Source organism: Erythrolamprus reginae, chromosome 3 (assembly GCF_031021105.1).
Source record: "Erythrolamprus reginae isolate rEryReg1 chromosome 3, rEryReg1.hap1, whole genome shotgun sequence".
Classification (NCBI taxonomy): domain Eukaryota; kingdom Metazoa; phylum Chordata; class Lepidosauria; order Squamata; family Dipsadidae; genus Erythrolamprus; species Erythrolamprus reginae.
The window spans coordinates 52,870,102-52,887,132 of NC_091952.1; the positions used below are offsets into that span (position 1 = coordinate 52,870,102).

Consider the following 17,031-nt stretch of genomic DNA (forward strand, 5'->3'; position numbering starts at 1 on the left):
ACGAGCCGGCCCCGGTGCCCGGGACAATATAAGACATACCCCCAAAGTAAGACACAGTGGGGCTTTTGGGGGTAAAAAGAAAGTAAGACACTGCCTTACTATCAGGGAAACACGGTATGTCTTAGCTTTTCCACTAGTAAAATGTAATATGACCTCCCCCCCTTCCCCATTACTAGGCAGAAAAGATGTACAGTGATCCCCCGAGTTTCGCGATCCCGATCATTGCGAAAGGCTATATCGCGATTTTTCCACCCGATGACGTCACTCCCTTCCTTTCTCATCTTTCTTTCTCTCTCTCTTTCTCTATCTTGCTTCTTCCTCTCTCACACTCTCTTCCTCCCTCTCTCATCTCTTTCTTTCCTTCTCTCTCTTTCTCTATCTCTCCCCCTCTTGCTGGCGGGCGGGCGGGCAAGCGAACGGGCAAGTGGCAAGCGACCGGGCGAGCGGGTGACGGGCAAGCGGCAAGCGATCTTGGGGTTTCCCCTTTGCCTGGGCGGCGGGAAGACCCAGGGAAGGTTCCTTCGGCCGCCCAACAGCTGATCTGCTCGGCAGTGCGGCAGCAGCGAGGAGCCGAAGATGGGGTTTCCCCGTTGCCTGGGCAACGGGGAAACCTCATCTTCGGCTCCTCGCTGCTGCCGCGCTGCAAGCGAGCGGCAAGCGAGCAGCCGGGCGAACGGGCAAGCGGCAAGCGATCTTGGGGTTTCCCCTTTGCCTGGGTGGCGGGAAGACCCAGGGAAGGTTCCTTCGGCCGCCCAACAGCTGATCTGCTCCGCAGCGCGGCAGCAGCGAGGAGCCGAAGATGGGGTTTCCCCATTGCCTGGGCAACGGGGAAACCCCATCTTCGGCTCTTCGCTGCCGCCGCGCTGCGGAGCAGATCAGCTGTTGGGCGGCCGAAGGAACCTTCCCTGGGTCTTCCCCGGGTCTTCCCCGCCGCCCACACGCAAACTCCACCATCTGCGCATGTGCGGCCATGGAAAAAGGGGCGCGCATGCGCAGATGGTGTTTTTACTTCCGCACCACTACATCCCGAAATATCGATTATCGCGAGGGGTCTTGGAACGGAACCCTCGCGATAATCGGGGGATCACTGTAATGGGTTTTTGGCCTACTCTGTAGGGCTTGCACCTGGTGATGGAAATGGTGCATGTAGAGGAATAGAGACCAGGTCTGAAGAACAAATTGATGGTATTCCCTAACACCAGCTTTTAATGCCATCATCTCAGAACATGAGTTGATAGTGCTTTTGATTCTTCTCCAATAGCCACTTTATCAAAACGTTCAACAGGAGGCAGGTTTACCATGTCAGGTGAAAAATGCTATGATATAAAGACAAATAAGAGATCTGAGACGTTTTGTTGCACTTATTATTATTTTTGAATCTTTCTGTAACATCCAATTCAGAGGCAATTCTGTTAGGGATCTGATGAGTTTTTGAAACTGTCTTTCAGAAATGATGAATGCAGCATAAAGAAACTTAATGCTGCTTTATTGAAAATTTCAAGAGTATGTTGCCTATCAAAGCCAAATCTGATTGCTTAGGTTTTCTGGGGTGTACATTTTGTTTTTAATCCTATCTTTTCAACATATTATATATGTTGTGTTTCAGTTTCTAATTATTCCTTCTTGCCCTGAAGTGAATAACAGGAAGTGGCTTGTTCTGTTAACTAGCACAGATTTGGTGTTGCCTCTATGGCATTCTTGCAGAGTGAGTTTCATTGCAGAGTCAGTTTCATCTGGCCTTGATTGCTTAAAGCAATTGTTCTTTTTAATAATCCCTGAAGAGGTTACAAAATAATAATAATAATAATAATAATAATAATAATAATAATAATAATAATAATAAGTTTTCCAGTTGATCCTAATAAATTCATATGCTCTATCTTTATATACCACAAGGCAAGATTGTGTGACTTTGCTATAATTGCTGATTATTTTTTCTTTCTGATTATGTTTCATTATATCCTCTTCATGCAGACAGAGGTATATCTTACCTAACATTTTTCTCTATACAGTGTTCCCTCGATTTTTGCGGGTTCGAACCATGAAAAGTCTATACCACAGTTTTTCAAAAATATTAATTAAAAAATACTTTGCAGGTTTTTTCCCTATACCACAATTTTTCCCGCCCGATGACGTTATATGTCATTGCCAAACTTTCAGCTGCCTTTAATAAATATTTTTTTAAATAAACTTTAATAAATAAACATGGTGAGTAATAATCTGAATGGTTGCTAAGGGAATGGAAAATTGCAATTTAGAGGTTTAAAGGGTTAAGGGAAGGCTTGTGATACTGTTCATAGGCAAAAATAGTGTACAGTGGTACCTCAAGATACGAACCCCTCGTCTTACGAACAACTCGTGATACGAACCCGGGGTTCAGAAAAATTTTGCCTCTTCTTACGAACTTTTTTTGAGTTACGAACCGGCGTTCGGAGACTGCTGGGAAGCTGCGCGGCTGTTTTAAAAGGTGACAGCCGGGCGGCGGGGCTTCCCAGAAGCCTCCCGAACGCCAGTTCGTAACTCGAACAAAGTTCGTAAGAAGAGGCAAAATTTTTCTGAACCCCGGGTTCAGTTCAGGAGGTTGCTGGGAAGCCCCCCAGCCCGGCTGTCACCTTTTAAAACAGCCGCGCCGCTTCCCAGCAGTCGCCGAAAGCCGTTTTTTTCCGGGGGGTTTTTTGGTTGCACGGATTAATTGACTTTACATTGTTTCCTATGGGAAACAATGTTTCGTCTTACGAAACTTTCGTCTTACGAACCTCCTCCTTGCACCAATTAAGTTCGTATCATGAGGTATTACTGTATTTACTTCCACATCTCTACTTCGCGGAAATTCGACTTTCGCGGTCGGTCTTGGAACGCATCCCCCGCAAAAAGCGAGGGAACACTGTACATCTTACAATAAAAATTACAACAACACAAAGGGCTATATGTTTCCAGGCATAGGTCTGAGTTGCAGATTCCCACTATTCTGGTTTCTCTTCACGTCAGATACAGTATTCATATTTTTCTATTTTAGTTTTGGGAATGTCCAGTTAAGGGATTCATAGAAATAAACATAATACTGGAAGCTGATAATCTGCTTTATAGGATGCTTGTCATATATTTTGATGGGGATTTCCCTCCTCAATTTTAATGACATGTAGGACAGAGAAACCCACAGGCACATTCAGAATGACATTGCCAATACTTGCCTTCCATTCTTGAGGTCTCTCTAGGAAATTTATCTGGCACCTCATGGATGAGGTCAGTTGTGGAGAAAACAGGCAATATCTGGATCTTGCCCAGGAATGCTGGATGTTGGCATTACATTTGTATCCCAGCTATAAATAGAATAGATTCCCTTTAAAATAAAATAAACTACATCTGTAGAAAATTCCAGGCTGGGTAGAGTCCTTGAAAGGAACATTTATTGAAGAAGTTGGGATATAACCAATGTTTTAGTTACAATCCCATTTATTCTTAACAAACAAAATGAAAATATTCAGAACAGGTTGTGCCATTCATTTAGAATGTGATGCATGCTGCTGACTCCATATTGGTCTGAATATCAAAAGTGGCTGATGGCTTTGCAGTTCACATCTGTCACCAGCTGTCAAAGTATAAGGAGCAGTCCTTGCCAGAAACAGCTAATTGCAAGCTTTCTCAATAAGCAGACAGGCAGCCTTCCATAATGGGGAATCAGATTTGCAATGATCACTTTAAAAACTATCTTTTAAATCATGACATAGACAATTGCAAAAAAATTGTAATAAATTGCCTACTTTGTCTTTAATTTCTCAAAACTTGGATGTTTGGCAATAAGAAACCTTATGTTATCTGCAGCAATTACTATTGCTAAAATGTCACACTTGCTACATTATCCTTGCCTTTCTGTTAACGTTGATATTCAGCCAGAATATACATGAGTTCAAATATACAGATTATACTGTTATTTTTGAAGCTCCTTCCTTAAAAGTAGGGTATGTAGGAAAGGACAATAATAAAGTATTCTTTGATGATCGCTGCAGCATTGCAATTCATGAAAATCAAAATAATAAACCAAAGAATATGGTCTTTTCCTCTGACACTGACATTGGGTTACTTCCAATAACTTAACTAATTTAGGATTTAATCTGCTCTGCCTCTATCTGTAATACCATCTGGATGTATTAAATTTCATTGAAATAATATTTCCATTTAAATTACAAACTCTCAAATGTTTCATGATCCATTCCGCTGGTCTTCTTTTGAGCTTGTTAAATCTTTTTCCAACCTGAGTGGAACCGAAGCCTTTACTGTCTGTCGTCTTTTAGCAAAGAGGGAGCTTAAGTAGAGTTGATTATTTCCTTCCTTTGCTAAATGATCTCTCTTGCCCTGCAACTTGGCAGGCACATTCCACAGTGGTTTAAATGTGTGTTTTTATGAATGAAACACAAGGAAGTCAAGGTTGCTGACTCACACATGCACTCAAGCATGACTCATCTCATTCCAATAGCATTTGTTTTAGTTTTAAAAGAGCAGGCCAGAGAGACCTCCAGAAAGAAATGTTTCCCCTCATATACAAACAGTTGTTTATTTAGGCCTAGAAGAGTGTGGATATTAGGAATTTACTTGCCGGGTAGAATAAACTTTTAAGGAGACCGCAGAGGGAGCTTAAACATTGGACCTGTTTTTTGTTTTGTTTTTAATGCCGCTCTGTCCCTCTTGTGGCAGCTTGAGTACATGACAGCTCAAAAGTTCAAGACGAATTCTATGTTTGAAGCAGTTCACTTTGTTAGGTGTTTGAGGGGAACATTATTTTATGCTGATTTCCTATCCATATGCTCATTAAGTTTGTCTCATTAGCTTCATTGTGTGTTATGCCGGTTAGGTCTTTAAGTTGTGTTCTAAAATCCCTATATATTTTTTAAAACCACATTCCACATTCATTCTATCATTTTTCACTCAGAGGCTGGGGTAGATGTTAAAATTTCAGTGCTCCAGAAGTGCATTTTCAAAGCTTTGTGGAAGACTTGGAGGGTGGGGCGGTACGAATCTCCGGGGGGAGTTGATTCCAGAGGGCCGGGGCCGCCACCAAGAAGCCTCTTCCCCTAGGCCCCACCAGACGCCATAGCCTGGCTGACAGAACCTGGAGAAGGCTAACTCTGTGGTATTCTGCTGGGATGCATAAGGCAGAAGATGGTCCCATAGGTAATCTGTTTGCTCACATTTCCAATCAGTGTCAGTGTCCCATGGTCTGGTGACCACAAATGCAATATGTTTTGCCAGTTTTTGGCAAAAAACACTCATGTGGAAGAATAGATTTGTTTAATGACCTTATGATTCATTTAACAATGTGGTTTGCTTAATCACATTGTTTATGACCACAGTGACATGATTTAGGACTGAGATTAGAAGTCAAATGAATTAAATTAAATTAAATTAAATTGAAATGGTCATCAGTTTGATTCCAGTCTTGTGATGCATTGACTTAACAACTTACAACTGAAATTCCAGGCTCAGTAAGTGACAGTAAATCAAGGTTTACTTGTAATAGGAATAGACTTCAAAAGCAAACACTCTAGAACAGGTGTGGGCAATTAATTTTGCCATGGGGCCGCATGAGAAATTGGGATGGTTTTAGTGGGCCGGACTTTAATTATTTTTTATATTTAGATATATGAATTTAGGAATTGCTGATCTGTTTTTATAAAGTTAGAAGTATTGATTATAATAAGATATGTAGTAGGTGATACTGATTTGGATTAATGCATAAATGGAATTGAATTTAGAATTGTTCGGGAGATTAATGATGTTAATGATTTTTAATTGATTGAAAATAGAGAATATTTAGAATTTTTTCCTTTTTTTTCTTTTCTCAAATTGACTGAAATTTAAGATTAATAATTAAGTAAAAATGTAGATAAGTATTAATTGGCTATATGTTAGATGAGTTGAAATAATTTTTACATTTGGGATTAGGTAAATGTGCTATTTAGAGGGGGGGAAAGAAGTCTGAAATTCGTATATGTTTTGTTTTTAATTTTCTTTTGTTAACATCCGATTGGCTATACAAGGTTTTATTGGTTTATAGAAACATGTATAAAGAAAGAAGGAAGCACTTTGGCATAATGGTTAATAAGTTAGAAATATAATTGGTGTACTTTTTGAAGGAACATTAAGGAGGGAATTTAATTAAAAGAAAATGTAACTGGATGACAAAATTAGAAAAAAAAACTTTTGCAACTATTTTGATGATTGATATTAGTTACTAACAAAATACCACATTTTATTCATGGAAAATTAGATGACACACTGTATTCTTTGAAAGTATGTTGAGAGAAAAATTTAAAAAAATTACCCCCACCCCCAAAAGTCCTTCCTCTGTCCCTCCATTCATTTGATTCTTCCTCCTTCCTTCCTTCCTTCCTTGTTCCCTCCATTTCTCCTTCCTCCCTCCCTCCCTTCCTTCCTCCCTTTCCACTCTTTCCTTCCTTCTCTTTCCCTTTTCTTTCTTTCTCTCTCTTTTCCCCCTTTTCCTTTTCTCTCATTCTTTCCCTCTAGGTCTCTCTCATTTCTGTGTATTTCTCCCCCTCTCCCCCCCTTCTCTCTCTCATTCGTTTCTCCTCCCTTTTTGCTCTCATTTCTTTCACCTTAACTTTGGGTGGGGGGTGCAGCTGCCGTTTTCTTCGGGGAGGGGCCATGTGCCTCTTGGGGGGAGGCTGAGCACAAGCTTTAAAAAGAAAGTCTGAAGGAGGCCGAGGTAAAAGCTCCGGTTTGGGCAACGCCGTCACCGGGTAATGGGAGCAACCGCCCCCTTTCCCCCACAGGATACACACCCACAAATACACATACTCCTGCGGTGCTGCCCAAACCGGAACTCTTGCCTCGCCCTCCCTCCACCTTTCTCTTTAAACCTCGTGGCGGAGTGCTTAGCTCCCCCCTCCGGCACATGGGAGGGTGCAGAAGTTTGCCCTGAGGCAGATCAGCTGTTGAGCGGCGAGAAATGGCGCCGGCTCCACTGCGTGTTTTTTGCCCACGCCATTCACAGATAGCGGGCGGGCCAGATGCGGGCCATGGGCCACCCCTTGCCCAAGTCTGCTCTAGAACTTGGATGTTTTTAATTTTGTAAGGGTTTTGATGATGACATTATACAACAAATGGATGCTAAGAAAGGAACGGGTTTTTGCTTGAGCACACTGGTCTGCATTACAACGGGAAGAGCAAAGCCATTTCCTTGAAGTTCTTCTTTTGATTTCCACCCTCCTCCCTCTAATAAGGTAGGAAGATTAGTTGCCTCTGTGCAGCAATTGTGAGTGCTCCTTGTCCACCTCAGGTCATGTCAGATTCTGAGGAGGATGAGCTGGTACCTCTGGATACCCTGGGCCAGGTGGGTTGGCAGCTGAAGCAGAGAGTGAGGGAGAAAGTGACCTGAGTGACCCTGAGGAACCACTTGAGGGGGCTGATATGACAATGGAGTAATGGTCCCAGTCAGAGGATGGGGAAGACATTAGAGTAGAAAGTCAGTGGATAGACCCTCGCTATAGAAGATTGCTCAGAAGGCGAGAGGAGTTTCATAGTAAATAGGCGTTGATTGCTTACCTGAACGCCTCTTCTCGTACGGTGAGCGGGTACAGCAGTCACATGGGTTGCTCATGTCCAATCCGGTGGAACTGAGCCTAGTGTTAAAAAAGCTTGCCGGATCCGCCCCTTCCCCAGAATTCGCGAATCCATAGACTAGGCTCAGCTGTGAAGCTCTGTAGTGTTCAACTCTTATTGTTAGAGGAAAAAAGGATTATAGAAAGGTAAGGAAGACACATACAAGGGCGGGAAGTGACTGCTGTACCCGCTCACCGTACGAGAAGAGGCGTTCAGGTAAGCAATCAACGCCTATTCTCCGTACTGAAGGAGCGGGTCCAGCAGTCACATGGGACATACCCAATAGATGGTCCCTAGGGTGGGATTAGATTGCTATCGTGTGAGATAACGGATTGGAGTACCCTTCTGCCGAAGGCAGCGTCCGCTGAAGCGTAAGCATCAATCTTGTAGTGCCTGATGAAGGAATTTGGCGAGGCCCAAGTGGCTGCTTTGCAGACCTCCTCCAACGGGGCTTGCGTCGCCCAAGCGGCCGAGGTGGCTGCGCTTCTGGTGGAATGCGCTGTGATGTTCCTTGGAACTGAGAGGGAGGCCGATTCATAGGCCTTAGATATAGTCCCTCTGATCCAACGGCCTATTACTGTTGAAGACACTTTGGTCCCCATGACTCTGGGGTGATAGGCTATAAACAGTGCTTCTGACCTCCGAAAGGGTCCTGTGCGTTGGATATAGATTCTCAGCGCTCTAATAAGATCCAGAGTGTGCCATCTAATTGTCAAGGGATGGTCTCGTTGGAGGCAGAAGGAAGGTAGGACAATATCCTGAGTTCTGTGGAACATGGAACTGACCTTGGGTAAGAAGGTAGGGTCCAGTCGCAAGACTACCTTGTCCTGATGGAACTGACAAAGGTCCTGCCTGATTGAGAGGGCAGCCAGCTCCGAAATGCGTCGAGCAGAGGTAATAGCCACCAGGAATGCTACCTTAAAAGATAAGTACCTTAGGGACGCTGATTTTAGGGGTTCGTATGGTGCCTGCGTGAGGGAATGGAGAACCCGAGGCAAATCCCAAGATGGATACCTGTGGACCTTGGAAGGTCTGAGGTTGGCTATGCCCTTGAGAAATTCCTGAACCTCTGGAAAGGATCGGAGAGGCTGTCTGCGGGGGCCCCCTAGGACAGATGAAATGGCTGCCAGATGACGCCGGAGGGTGCTGGTAGAAAGTCCTTTATGGAAGCCTTGCATAAGGAAGGAGATGATTCTGTGTATGGGAATGCACAGAGGGGAGAGGCCTTCCTGTAGGCACCACTGGTGAAACTTGGACCACGTGTGGTCGTAGATTCGATTGGTCGAACTCCTTCTGGCCTTTAAAATGACCTCCGCTGTATCGGGGTCATGACCACGCAGTTCTAAGTCTCTCCTGATAACAGCCAGGCGGTGAGGGGAACCACTCCGGGTCTGGATGGAATGAGGCCCCCTGCCGCAGCATATCCCCCGGAACGGGGAGTCGCCAGGGGTCCTGAACGGACAGCTGTTGGAGATCCGCGAACCAGGGTCGGCGGGGCCAATGAGGGGCGATTAGGATCACTCGGGCCCTCTCGGTGAGGACCTTGTGAATCACGTCCGGGAGAATTGGAATTGGAGGAAAGGCGTAAAGTAGGCCTGGCGGCCATGGGCTCCGGAGGGCATTGATTGCTTCCGCTCCCGGGGATGGAAATCTGGAAAAGAAGCGAGGGAGTTGGGCGTTCGCATTGGTCGCGAAGAGATCCAGAATAGGTAGGCCGAATCTGAGGCAGATCTGATGGAACAGGTCCTGATGGAGGTTCCACTCTCCTGGGTCTATCGTTGCTCGAGATAGCCAATCCGCCTGGACGTTGAGGCTCCCCGAGATGTGGTCGGCTAGGAGCGACCGAAGATGTTTTTCCGCCCAAAGGCCTAACTTGAGGGCCTCCCTCATGAGAGCCTTGGATCTCGTGCCCCCCTGTCTGCAGATATGGCTTTTTGTGGCAATGTTGTCGGTGAGAATGAGAACGTGCCGGTTGGGAATGCGAGGAGAGAAATGTTTCAGAGCCAGAGAAACGGCTCTTAATTCTAGCCAATTGATTGGCCTGGAAGCTTCCTCCGGGGACCACGTGCCCTGGGCTATCATCCCCTGGGCGTGGGCGCCCCATCCCGATAGACTGGCATCTGTGGTGATGACAAATTGATCCGGGCACCTGAACGGGGATCCTTTGTCCATGGCCGGAGACTTCCACCACTTGAAGGATCTGCGAACACTTGGTGGAATGACAATGCGACGATTTGAGTTGCTGTGCCCCGATCTCTGAAAGGGTAATAGGAGCCACTGAAGTTCCCTAGCATGAAGGCGAGCCCAGGGAATGATGCCTATGCATGACACCATCTTCCCCAAAAGGGAAGACAGAGTTACTATGGATACTGAAGGTTTGGATAAAATGTTGGAAATTAACTCCCCTATACTGAATTTTCTCTCGGGAGAGAGAAAAACCTGGGAGGATTCTGAATTAATAATGGAACCCAGGTGTAAAATGGATGTGGAAGGTTGGAGATGACTTTTATCAAAGTTGATGGAAAATCCATGGTCCTGAAGGACTGACATGGTGACAGACAGGTCTGAAATCACTTTCTCTAGGGAGTTCCCATGAATCAAAATATCATCAAGATAACATAAAATGTGGATGGGAAACGCCCGGATATAGGCCGCCAGGGACCCCAAGAGCTTTGTAAAGACCCGAGGGGCCGAGGAAAGGCCAAATGGCATTGCCCTATACTGGAAATGCCTACCTTGAAAGGAAAAACGTAAAAATTTTCTGTGGCACTTGGCTATAGGAATGTGAAGGTAGGCCTCAGTGAGGTCTAAAGAGACCATGAAATCTCCCGTGTGGATGGCGGCCAAAATAGAAGATAAGGAGTGCATCTTAAACTTCCTATATTTGATGAATAGGTTCAGCTTCTTTAAATCCAAAATAGCTCTCCAACCTCCGGAGGACTTTGGCACCATAAATAGGATGGAGTAAAATCCTAGGCCCTTCTGACCGGAAGGAACCGGTTGAATGGCTCTGATTGACCATAAATGAGAAATGGCCTCCTCCATACGGTTACAATCTGAGGATGACCTGGGAGAAGGGCAGGCAATAAAACGTTTCGGGGGAGGAGAAACAAATTCTAACAGAAGGCCTGTTTGAACGGAGTCAATGACCCAGGGGTCCTTGGAGGTGAGACGCCAATTAGAGGCGAAATGGGCTAGGCGACCCCCTATGGGAATTGAGGAAAAATTACCATCTAGGTTATTTTGAAGCCCTGTTAGAGGACGCTCCCCTTTGGAAGCGAAAACCTCTGCCCCTGGAGTTCCTACCTTGGGAACGAAAGCGGGGGGAATACTGACCTGGAGATCTCTGATAGGAAGCCGCTTGATCTGGCTGGCGCCCTGGGCGACGAAAGGACTGCGTTTTGGTAGCCTTTTTGGTGGTTGGGCCCAAGACTTTCTTCTTGTCCGTGGTTTCCGTGAGGAGTGGATCCAGAAGATCACCGAAAAGAAGGTCGCGCTTTAAGGGACCCTGGGATAACTGCCACTTCTGGCGTACTCCCGCTTGCCAAGGGCGAATCCATAGGAGTCTTCTTGCCGTTGTAGAAGCTGCAATAGACTTAGCAGAAAATCTAGTAGATTGCAAGGTGGCATCAGCCACGTACTGGGCAGCTGCAAAGACCTTGTTGAAGTCTTGTTGACCTCTCAAGTCATCGGGAGGAATATGCTGTTGTAGTTGGCGAAGCCACAGAAGTATGGCTCTGGAGAAAAAGGAAACTGCTGCAGAACTTTTAATGGCCCAGGAATCTGCGGTGAATCCTCTTTTGAGCATTGGTTCAATCCGCTTGTCCTCTGGGCGGAGGACTTCCTCTGCTTCGCCTGGCACAGCCGCTGCCGAGTGAAGGATCTTGACAGGTTCATCCGGTTTAGGAAAGGAGAGGAGCTCTTCATAGGAAGAGGAAAGTTTGTACAATTTTCTGTCCTTGGTGGAGGGATTAAGGCCAGAGGCTGGGAAATCCCACTGTTTAAGAAAGGCATCTTTAAACAATTTAGGCATAGGAATTACCTCGTTATCCTCCTGTTCCTCTGTGAAGTAAGGTAAGTTCTCCTCCGGGGGATCAGTGGAAGTGGAGGCTTGTTTCTCCTGGGCCGCTAATCCCGTAGAAATTCTAGCTTTGAGGAGGAGAGATTTGAACAATTGAGAAGGAAAAATAGTAATTGGAGAAGGAACCTTTATTTGGGATTCCTCATCATCTGAGAGGCCTTGAAAGGGATCCTCATCATCCTCCAAATCCTCATATTCGTCCTGAGAGGAATCTGAATCCTCCTGAATAGGAGCTCTAACCGCTGGGGAGGAACCCAAGGGGCGGGAGGGACGAGGAGGAGGAGGAGGTACGGAAAGCTCATTGATGGTGGAGAGTTTGGCATCAATGGCCTTGGACAACACAGAAAAAATAGATTGGAACTCAGGAGGTAAACTAGAAATATCAGCAGGAATGGCAGAAGAATCCCTAAAGGCCTGGGAGGATCCTGGCTGGGGGGAATCTTCAATAATATCTGGTTCCTCTGGACCTATGCCCCATAGATTAGGTTGGGGTCTGTCTAGGTTAGGCTCATCCAGAGATAACACAGGGACCCCAGAAGGAGGTAGACTAGAAGCCTCTGGGGGGTCTTGACTACTGAGTACTTGGGCCTGTACTTTCAAACGCTTTGCTGATTTATCATGGATTCTTTGTAGGGCTAGGTCCCTACTCTTCTCGGCCCTGGTGACCTTGGTCGAGGGGCGGGCCCCTGGAGAAGAGGAGGAAGAGGCCTGGGGGATACTAGTAATTTCATCGCCTGTAGGCCTGGCCTCTCTGGGACCTTTAGTTGTGCCTCTCTTGGGAAAAGTAGCCATAGTCTGACAATTAACAGAAGACAAGGCTGAGCCAATAACTGAATAATTAAGGAGAAGAATTTCAAGTACTTCCCAAGAGGAATGGATCCTGCTTCGAGGCCTCGAAGCTGCTGAGACTTGAGGGCAATCTGGGCAAACCCAGAGTTCGTGTCCCCAGATCCAGCGGGGCCCAGCCTCCCTAAACTTTGTAATTAAGTAAACCAAGGCACTCTGGTTGGAGGCTTAGCCGGTGGAGAATTTAGCCTGGGCGTCCCAAGGCCCGCTCCGGGATCCACGCGGTGGACTGAGGCCTACGCGGCTGGCAGAAGGCCAACACGAGAGGCCTAAATTTAAAAATGGGCGCGAAGGCCTTCGCGCCGAAAAATCGCTCCGAGATAGGATTTTTAAAGGGGAAGCGATCGACTAAGTCCAGGAGACTAGAAAGGCGTCTCACTCCGCAGGAGGTATATTAAAGCCCTTTAATCATATTACAATAATGAATCAATAAATCAATACTTGCACCGAAACCTCCAGGCCAAAGGATTAAAGGAATCCACAAGCGGCAGCGGGAATCGTACACGGCAAAACCGCCGGGGGAAAACGAAACCGCAACTTCTCCAAATGAAAAAAGCCGAGCCTCAAACGGCTGGCGCTATCCGTGCAAGTAAATAATAATGGTAAAACAATTCTTACTACTTTTGAAGGAAAAGATCGAAGGGAAGGTGTTAGAATGTTGAACGAGCTATCACAATACAACCGCAGGATATGCGAACTGAGCGAATTCTGGGGAAGGGGCGGATCCGGCAAGCTTTTTTAACACTAGGCTCAGTTCCACCGGATTGGACATGAGCAACCCATGTGACTGCTGGACCCGCTCCTTCAGTACGGAGAAAGGTATTAGTGTTTTGATTTAGCCTCTTTGTGGTGTGTTGTCATTTCCAGGAGTATAAAGGCAAAGGATCTTGGGAAATTGGGTGCGGGGATTCAACGTCGTTCAATGAAAGAGATGTGAGACTAAGGGTGTGCTTGAACAAGGCTTTAAAACCAGGATTTCTGACCCAATAAAACTCATTTCCCTGCTGGATGCTTGTTGCCAGGCCTCAGGTGAACAAAATTCATATGCTTAAATGATAAATGGACCGTGTTATCTAGAAATGCTGATTAGGCCGAGTTTGGCACCTTTTCTGGACATTGTTGACATTTAGCTTTAAAGAGAAAATTTATTTATTTATTCATTCATTCATTTGTCCAATACACAAATACGTAGGAAGAAAAATAGACATGTAGTAATATATATAAGGGTAAAAGTGAACTTAGAGGAGAGGATATATGAAAGAAAGAGAATGTATATGATAAGTGAGAGAAAGGAAAGATACTCCCTTCTTCTTGGCAGTTTTCGTTATGTGTGCTTATATCAATAAAGAGTTTGATTTATTCATAAAATAAAGGTTTTTTGAGTGGGTGATCTGAAGGTGGTGCACAGAACATGAGGAATGGTGTTCCTCACTCCTGCTACAGTAAAAGGATTAGTCGTAAAAAAAGAACAATAGGGCAGCAGATCTTCCTAATGCTATTTTCTTCCTGTGTAGGTGAAAGAAGAAGAAGAGGTCAACATCTCTCAAGAATCTTCAGAAGAGGAACAATGAGAATAGCCAACTGATTCTACCTCACAGCTCAGTTTTCTTATTTCTTGTCAAGTTCGGGGACTGAGGAAAGAATCCTCACCCTTTTCCTGACCTGATCTCTCCAACGTTCTCACAGTCAAAACAGCAACACTAGGGTACAGTGTAAAACCGATCAACCATCATATTTGATGTGTAATGTTTAATGGGAGAACTTTATACAGTGAACCCTCGAGTTTCGCGTCCTCAAGGATCGCGAAAGGGCTATTTCGCGAGTTTTCAACCCGGAAGTAAACTCCACCATCTGCGCATGCGTGCCCTTCCACGCATGCGTAGATGGTGGAGTTTCCCCGCCGGGCAGAGGCTTCCCTGGGTCTTCCCCCTCTTGCCCCCGTAAGACCCCAGCGGCGGCGCGAGCAACGGCGTGGGCGGGCGGGCGGCACGCGCGGGGACACCCCAGCTCGGCTCCCCAGCTGGGAAGCGGCCCCAGCAACAGCGTGGGCGGGCGGGCGGTGCCCGCGCGCTTAGGGACATCGCAGCTCGCTCCCCAGCTGGGGAGCCGAGCTAGGGAGTCCCGACCGCGCGCGCGTTGCTGGGGAAAGCGCGCGCGCTTGGGGAATCCCTAGCTCCGCTTCCCAGCTGGGGAGCGGAGCTAGGGATTCCCCAAGCGCGCGCGCTTTCCCCAGCAACGCACGCGCGGTCCGGACTCCCTAGCTCGGCTCCCCAGCTGGGAAGCGGCCCCAGCAACAGCGTGGGCGGGCGGGCGGTGCCCGCGCGCTTGGGGACATCGCAGCTCGCTCCCCAGCTGGGGAGCCGAGCTAGGGAGTCCCGACCGCGCGCGCGTTGCTGGGGAAAGCGCGCGCGCTTGGGGAATCCCTAGCTCCGCTTCCCAGCTGGGGAGCGGAGCTAGGGATTCCCCAAGCGCGCGCGCTTTCCCCAGCAACGCGCGCGCGGTCCGGACTCCCTAGCTCGGCTCCCCAGCTGGGAAGCGGCCCCAGCAACAGCGTGGGCGGGCGGGCGGTGCCCGCGCGCTTGGGGACATCGCAGCTCCGCTCCCCAGCTGGGGAGCCGAGCTAGGGAGTCCCGACCGCGCGCGCGTTGCTGGGGAAAGCGCGCACGCTTGGGGAATCCCTAGCTCCGCTTCCCAGCTGGGGAGCGGAGCTAGGGATTCCCCAAGCGCGCGCGCTTTCCCCAGCAACGCGCGGGCGGTCGGGACTCCCTAGCTCGGCTCCCCAGCTGGGAAGCGGCCCCAGCAACAGCGTGAGCAATGTGGTGGGCGGGCGCGAGCAACGGGGTGGGCGGGCGAAGGGCGGGCGGCAGTGGAAGCAAAAACACCATCTGCGCAAGCGCAGATGGTGTTTTTACTTCCGCACCGCTACTTCGCTAAAAATCGATCATCGCGTGGGGTCCTGGAACGGAACCCTCGCGATGATCGAGGGTTCACTGTATTTTGTTTTCCTCTCTCATTTGACAGGGTTAAGAGTTTAGCCTACCAATTCATGTAGTTCTGTATTATATCTGTTTTTTGATCTATTTCTCCAGAACACTCCTTATCGAAAAAGGGGTTTATAAATCTTTATAGTGACCACTTATTCATGTTGAAAAGAGTGGACAGCCTAGTTCTTCCTTATCAATCCTAATTTCCACTTCAGAGAGACCATAATACTCTCCAAAAGGAAAACTTGGCACTGGCAGAAAATTTGCCGAGGAGGAAGATTTGAGAGCATTGGGATGATTTGATTTTATTTTTCTGGGAAATGAGTATAATGGGATAAAGGCCACAACATTAAAAGGATAGATACATTATTTTTTCCTACTGTAAGGTATTTGCAAGAATAATTGAGAGGAAGTTATCCTACCCTTTTCACCCAATTTCTAGTAGTTCAAGAAAAATCTAGTGCTTTGCGATGGGTCTGTATATTCTTGTTGACAACATGCTGCCCTGCCCCAATCAGCTGCCTTAAGGCCAGAGCAGTTACGATTGCATAGGCTGAGGCGTTTGGGGTGAATCTGACCTAAATTCTCATCTTTTATCCAATAACCAGAGATCCTCTCTCTCTCTCACCCACCCCTTTTCCATTTTTTTCATCTCCATCTGTCCCCAGCTGCCAGTGCACAAATGGAGCGTACAACTGAAATGTTTTTCACTTGGTGCTCAGTCATTCTGCACAGAAATTATATTGAACAAGACTTTGCCATGACCAAGGAAAGCAGGATGGCAAAATTCTCTCCCTTCATGGTCTCTCTTTGGGTTTTTATGATTTTTCTCCTTTGAAAATAGCAGTTAGTAGTTGACAGTTGTTTTTTTCAGTATATATTGTCTGTCAAGGTTTTCCTTCTTCATTCACAACTACCTCTGGATACGTTTTGAGTTTCATTCTCTTAAAACATAGATTGCTGCTGTTTGTTGCTGCTGTACTGATTACAGTTTTATTTCATCAGGTTCTGTCTGGTTTTCTCTGGAACTCACATTTTACAGTATAGATAATTTCATTTCAGTTGACTTTTAAAACTATTGTGCTATTAAAAAGGGATAAAAGCTCTTATTTGTCAGACTGGTGAATGATTGGGGAGAGAAAGTTTCTGTGAAAGTGGGCGCTATTTTAAAAATCAGCTATAAATACTAAGCTCCACTGTGGGAACTCCATATGACAATTTCTGAAAATATAAATATGATTTTCTTTATACTGCTTTTTTCAAAACATCCATTTGGTTTTTTTATAAAGCTGTATATTAGCTATAGTAAGAATTTTGAGACCTCGAGACCTGCCTAGTTACAATTTAGCAGGAAGCAAACTGGTCAGAATGCTTCTCACCAACTCCTTTTATACCATTCTAGCTTAGCCGTTCTTTTCTTTGAAAAGTGAAAACTTCCAAATTGAGCATTGGACTACAGTTACCCCTTTGTTACTTTACCTTAGAATACTGATATGGGATCAG

The 17,031-nt window shown here is 46.4% G+C and overlaps 1 protein-coding gene across 1 annotated transcript in view; it reads left to right on the plus strand.

Annotated features, from left to right (window-relative positions):
* Positions 1-14,512, plus strand: part of HMGA1 (high mobility group AT-hook 1) — a 47,429-nt gene extending 32,917 nt beyond the window's left edge. The window contains exon 6 of the mRNA XM_070745275.1: positions 14,059-14,512. Within this exon, the coding sequence (XP_070601376.1) occupies positions 14,059-14,115 (57 nt within the window). The 3' untranslated portion in view covers positions 14,116-14,512. The remainder of the gene's footprint in view (positions 1-14,058) is intronic.
* Positions 14,513-17,031: the final 2,519 nt, after the last annotated feature.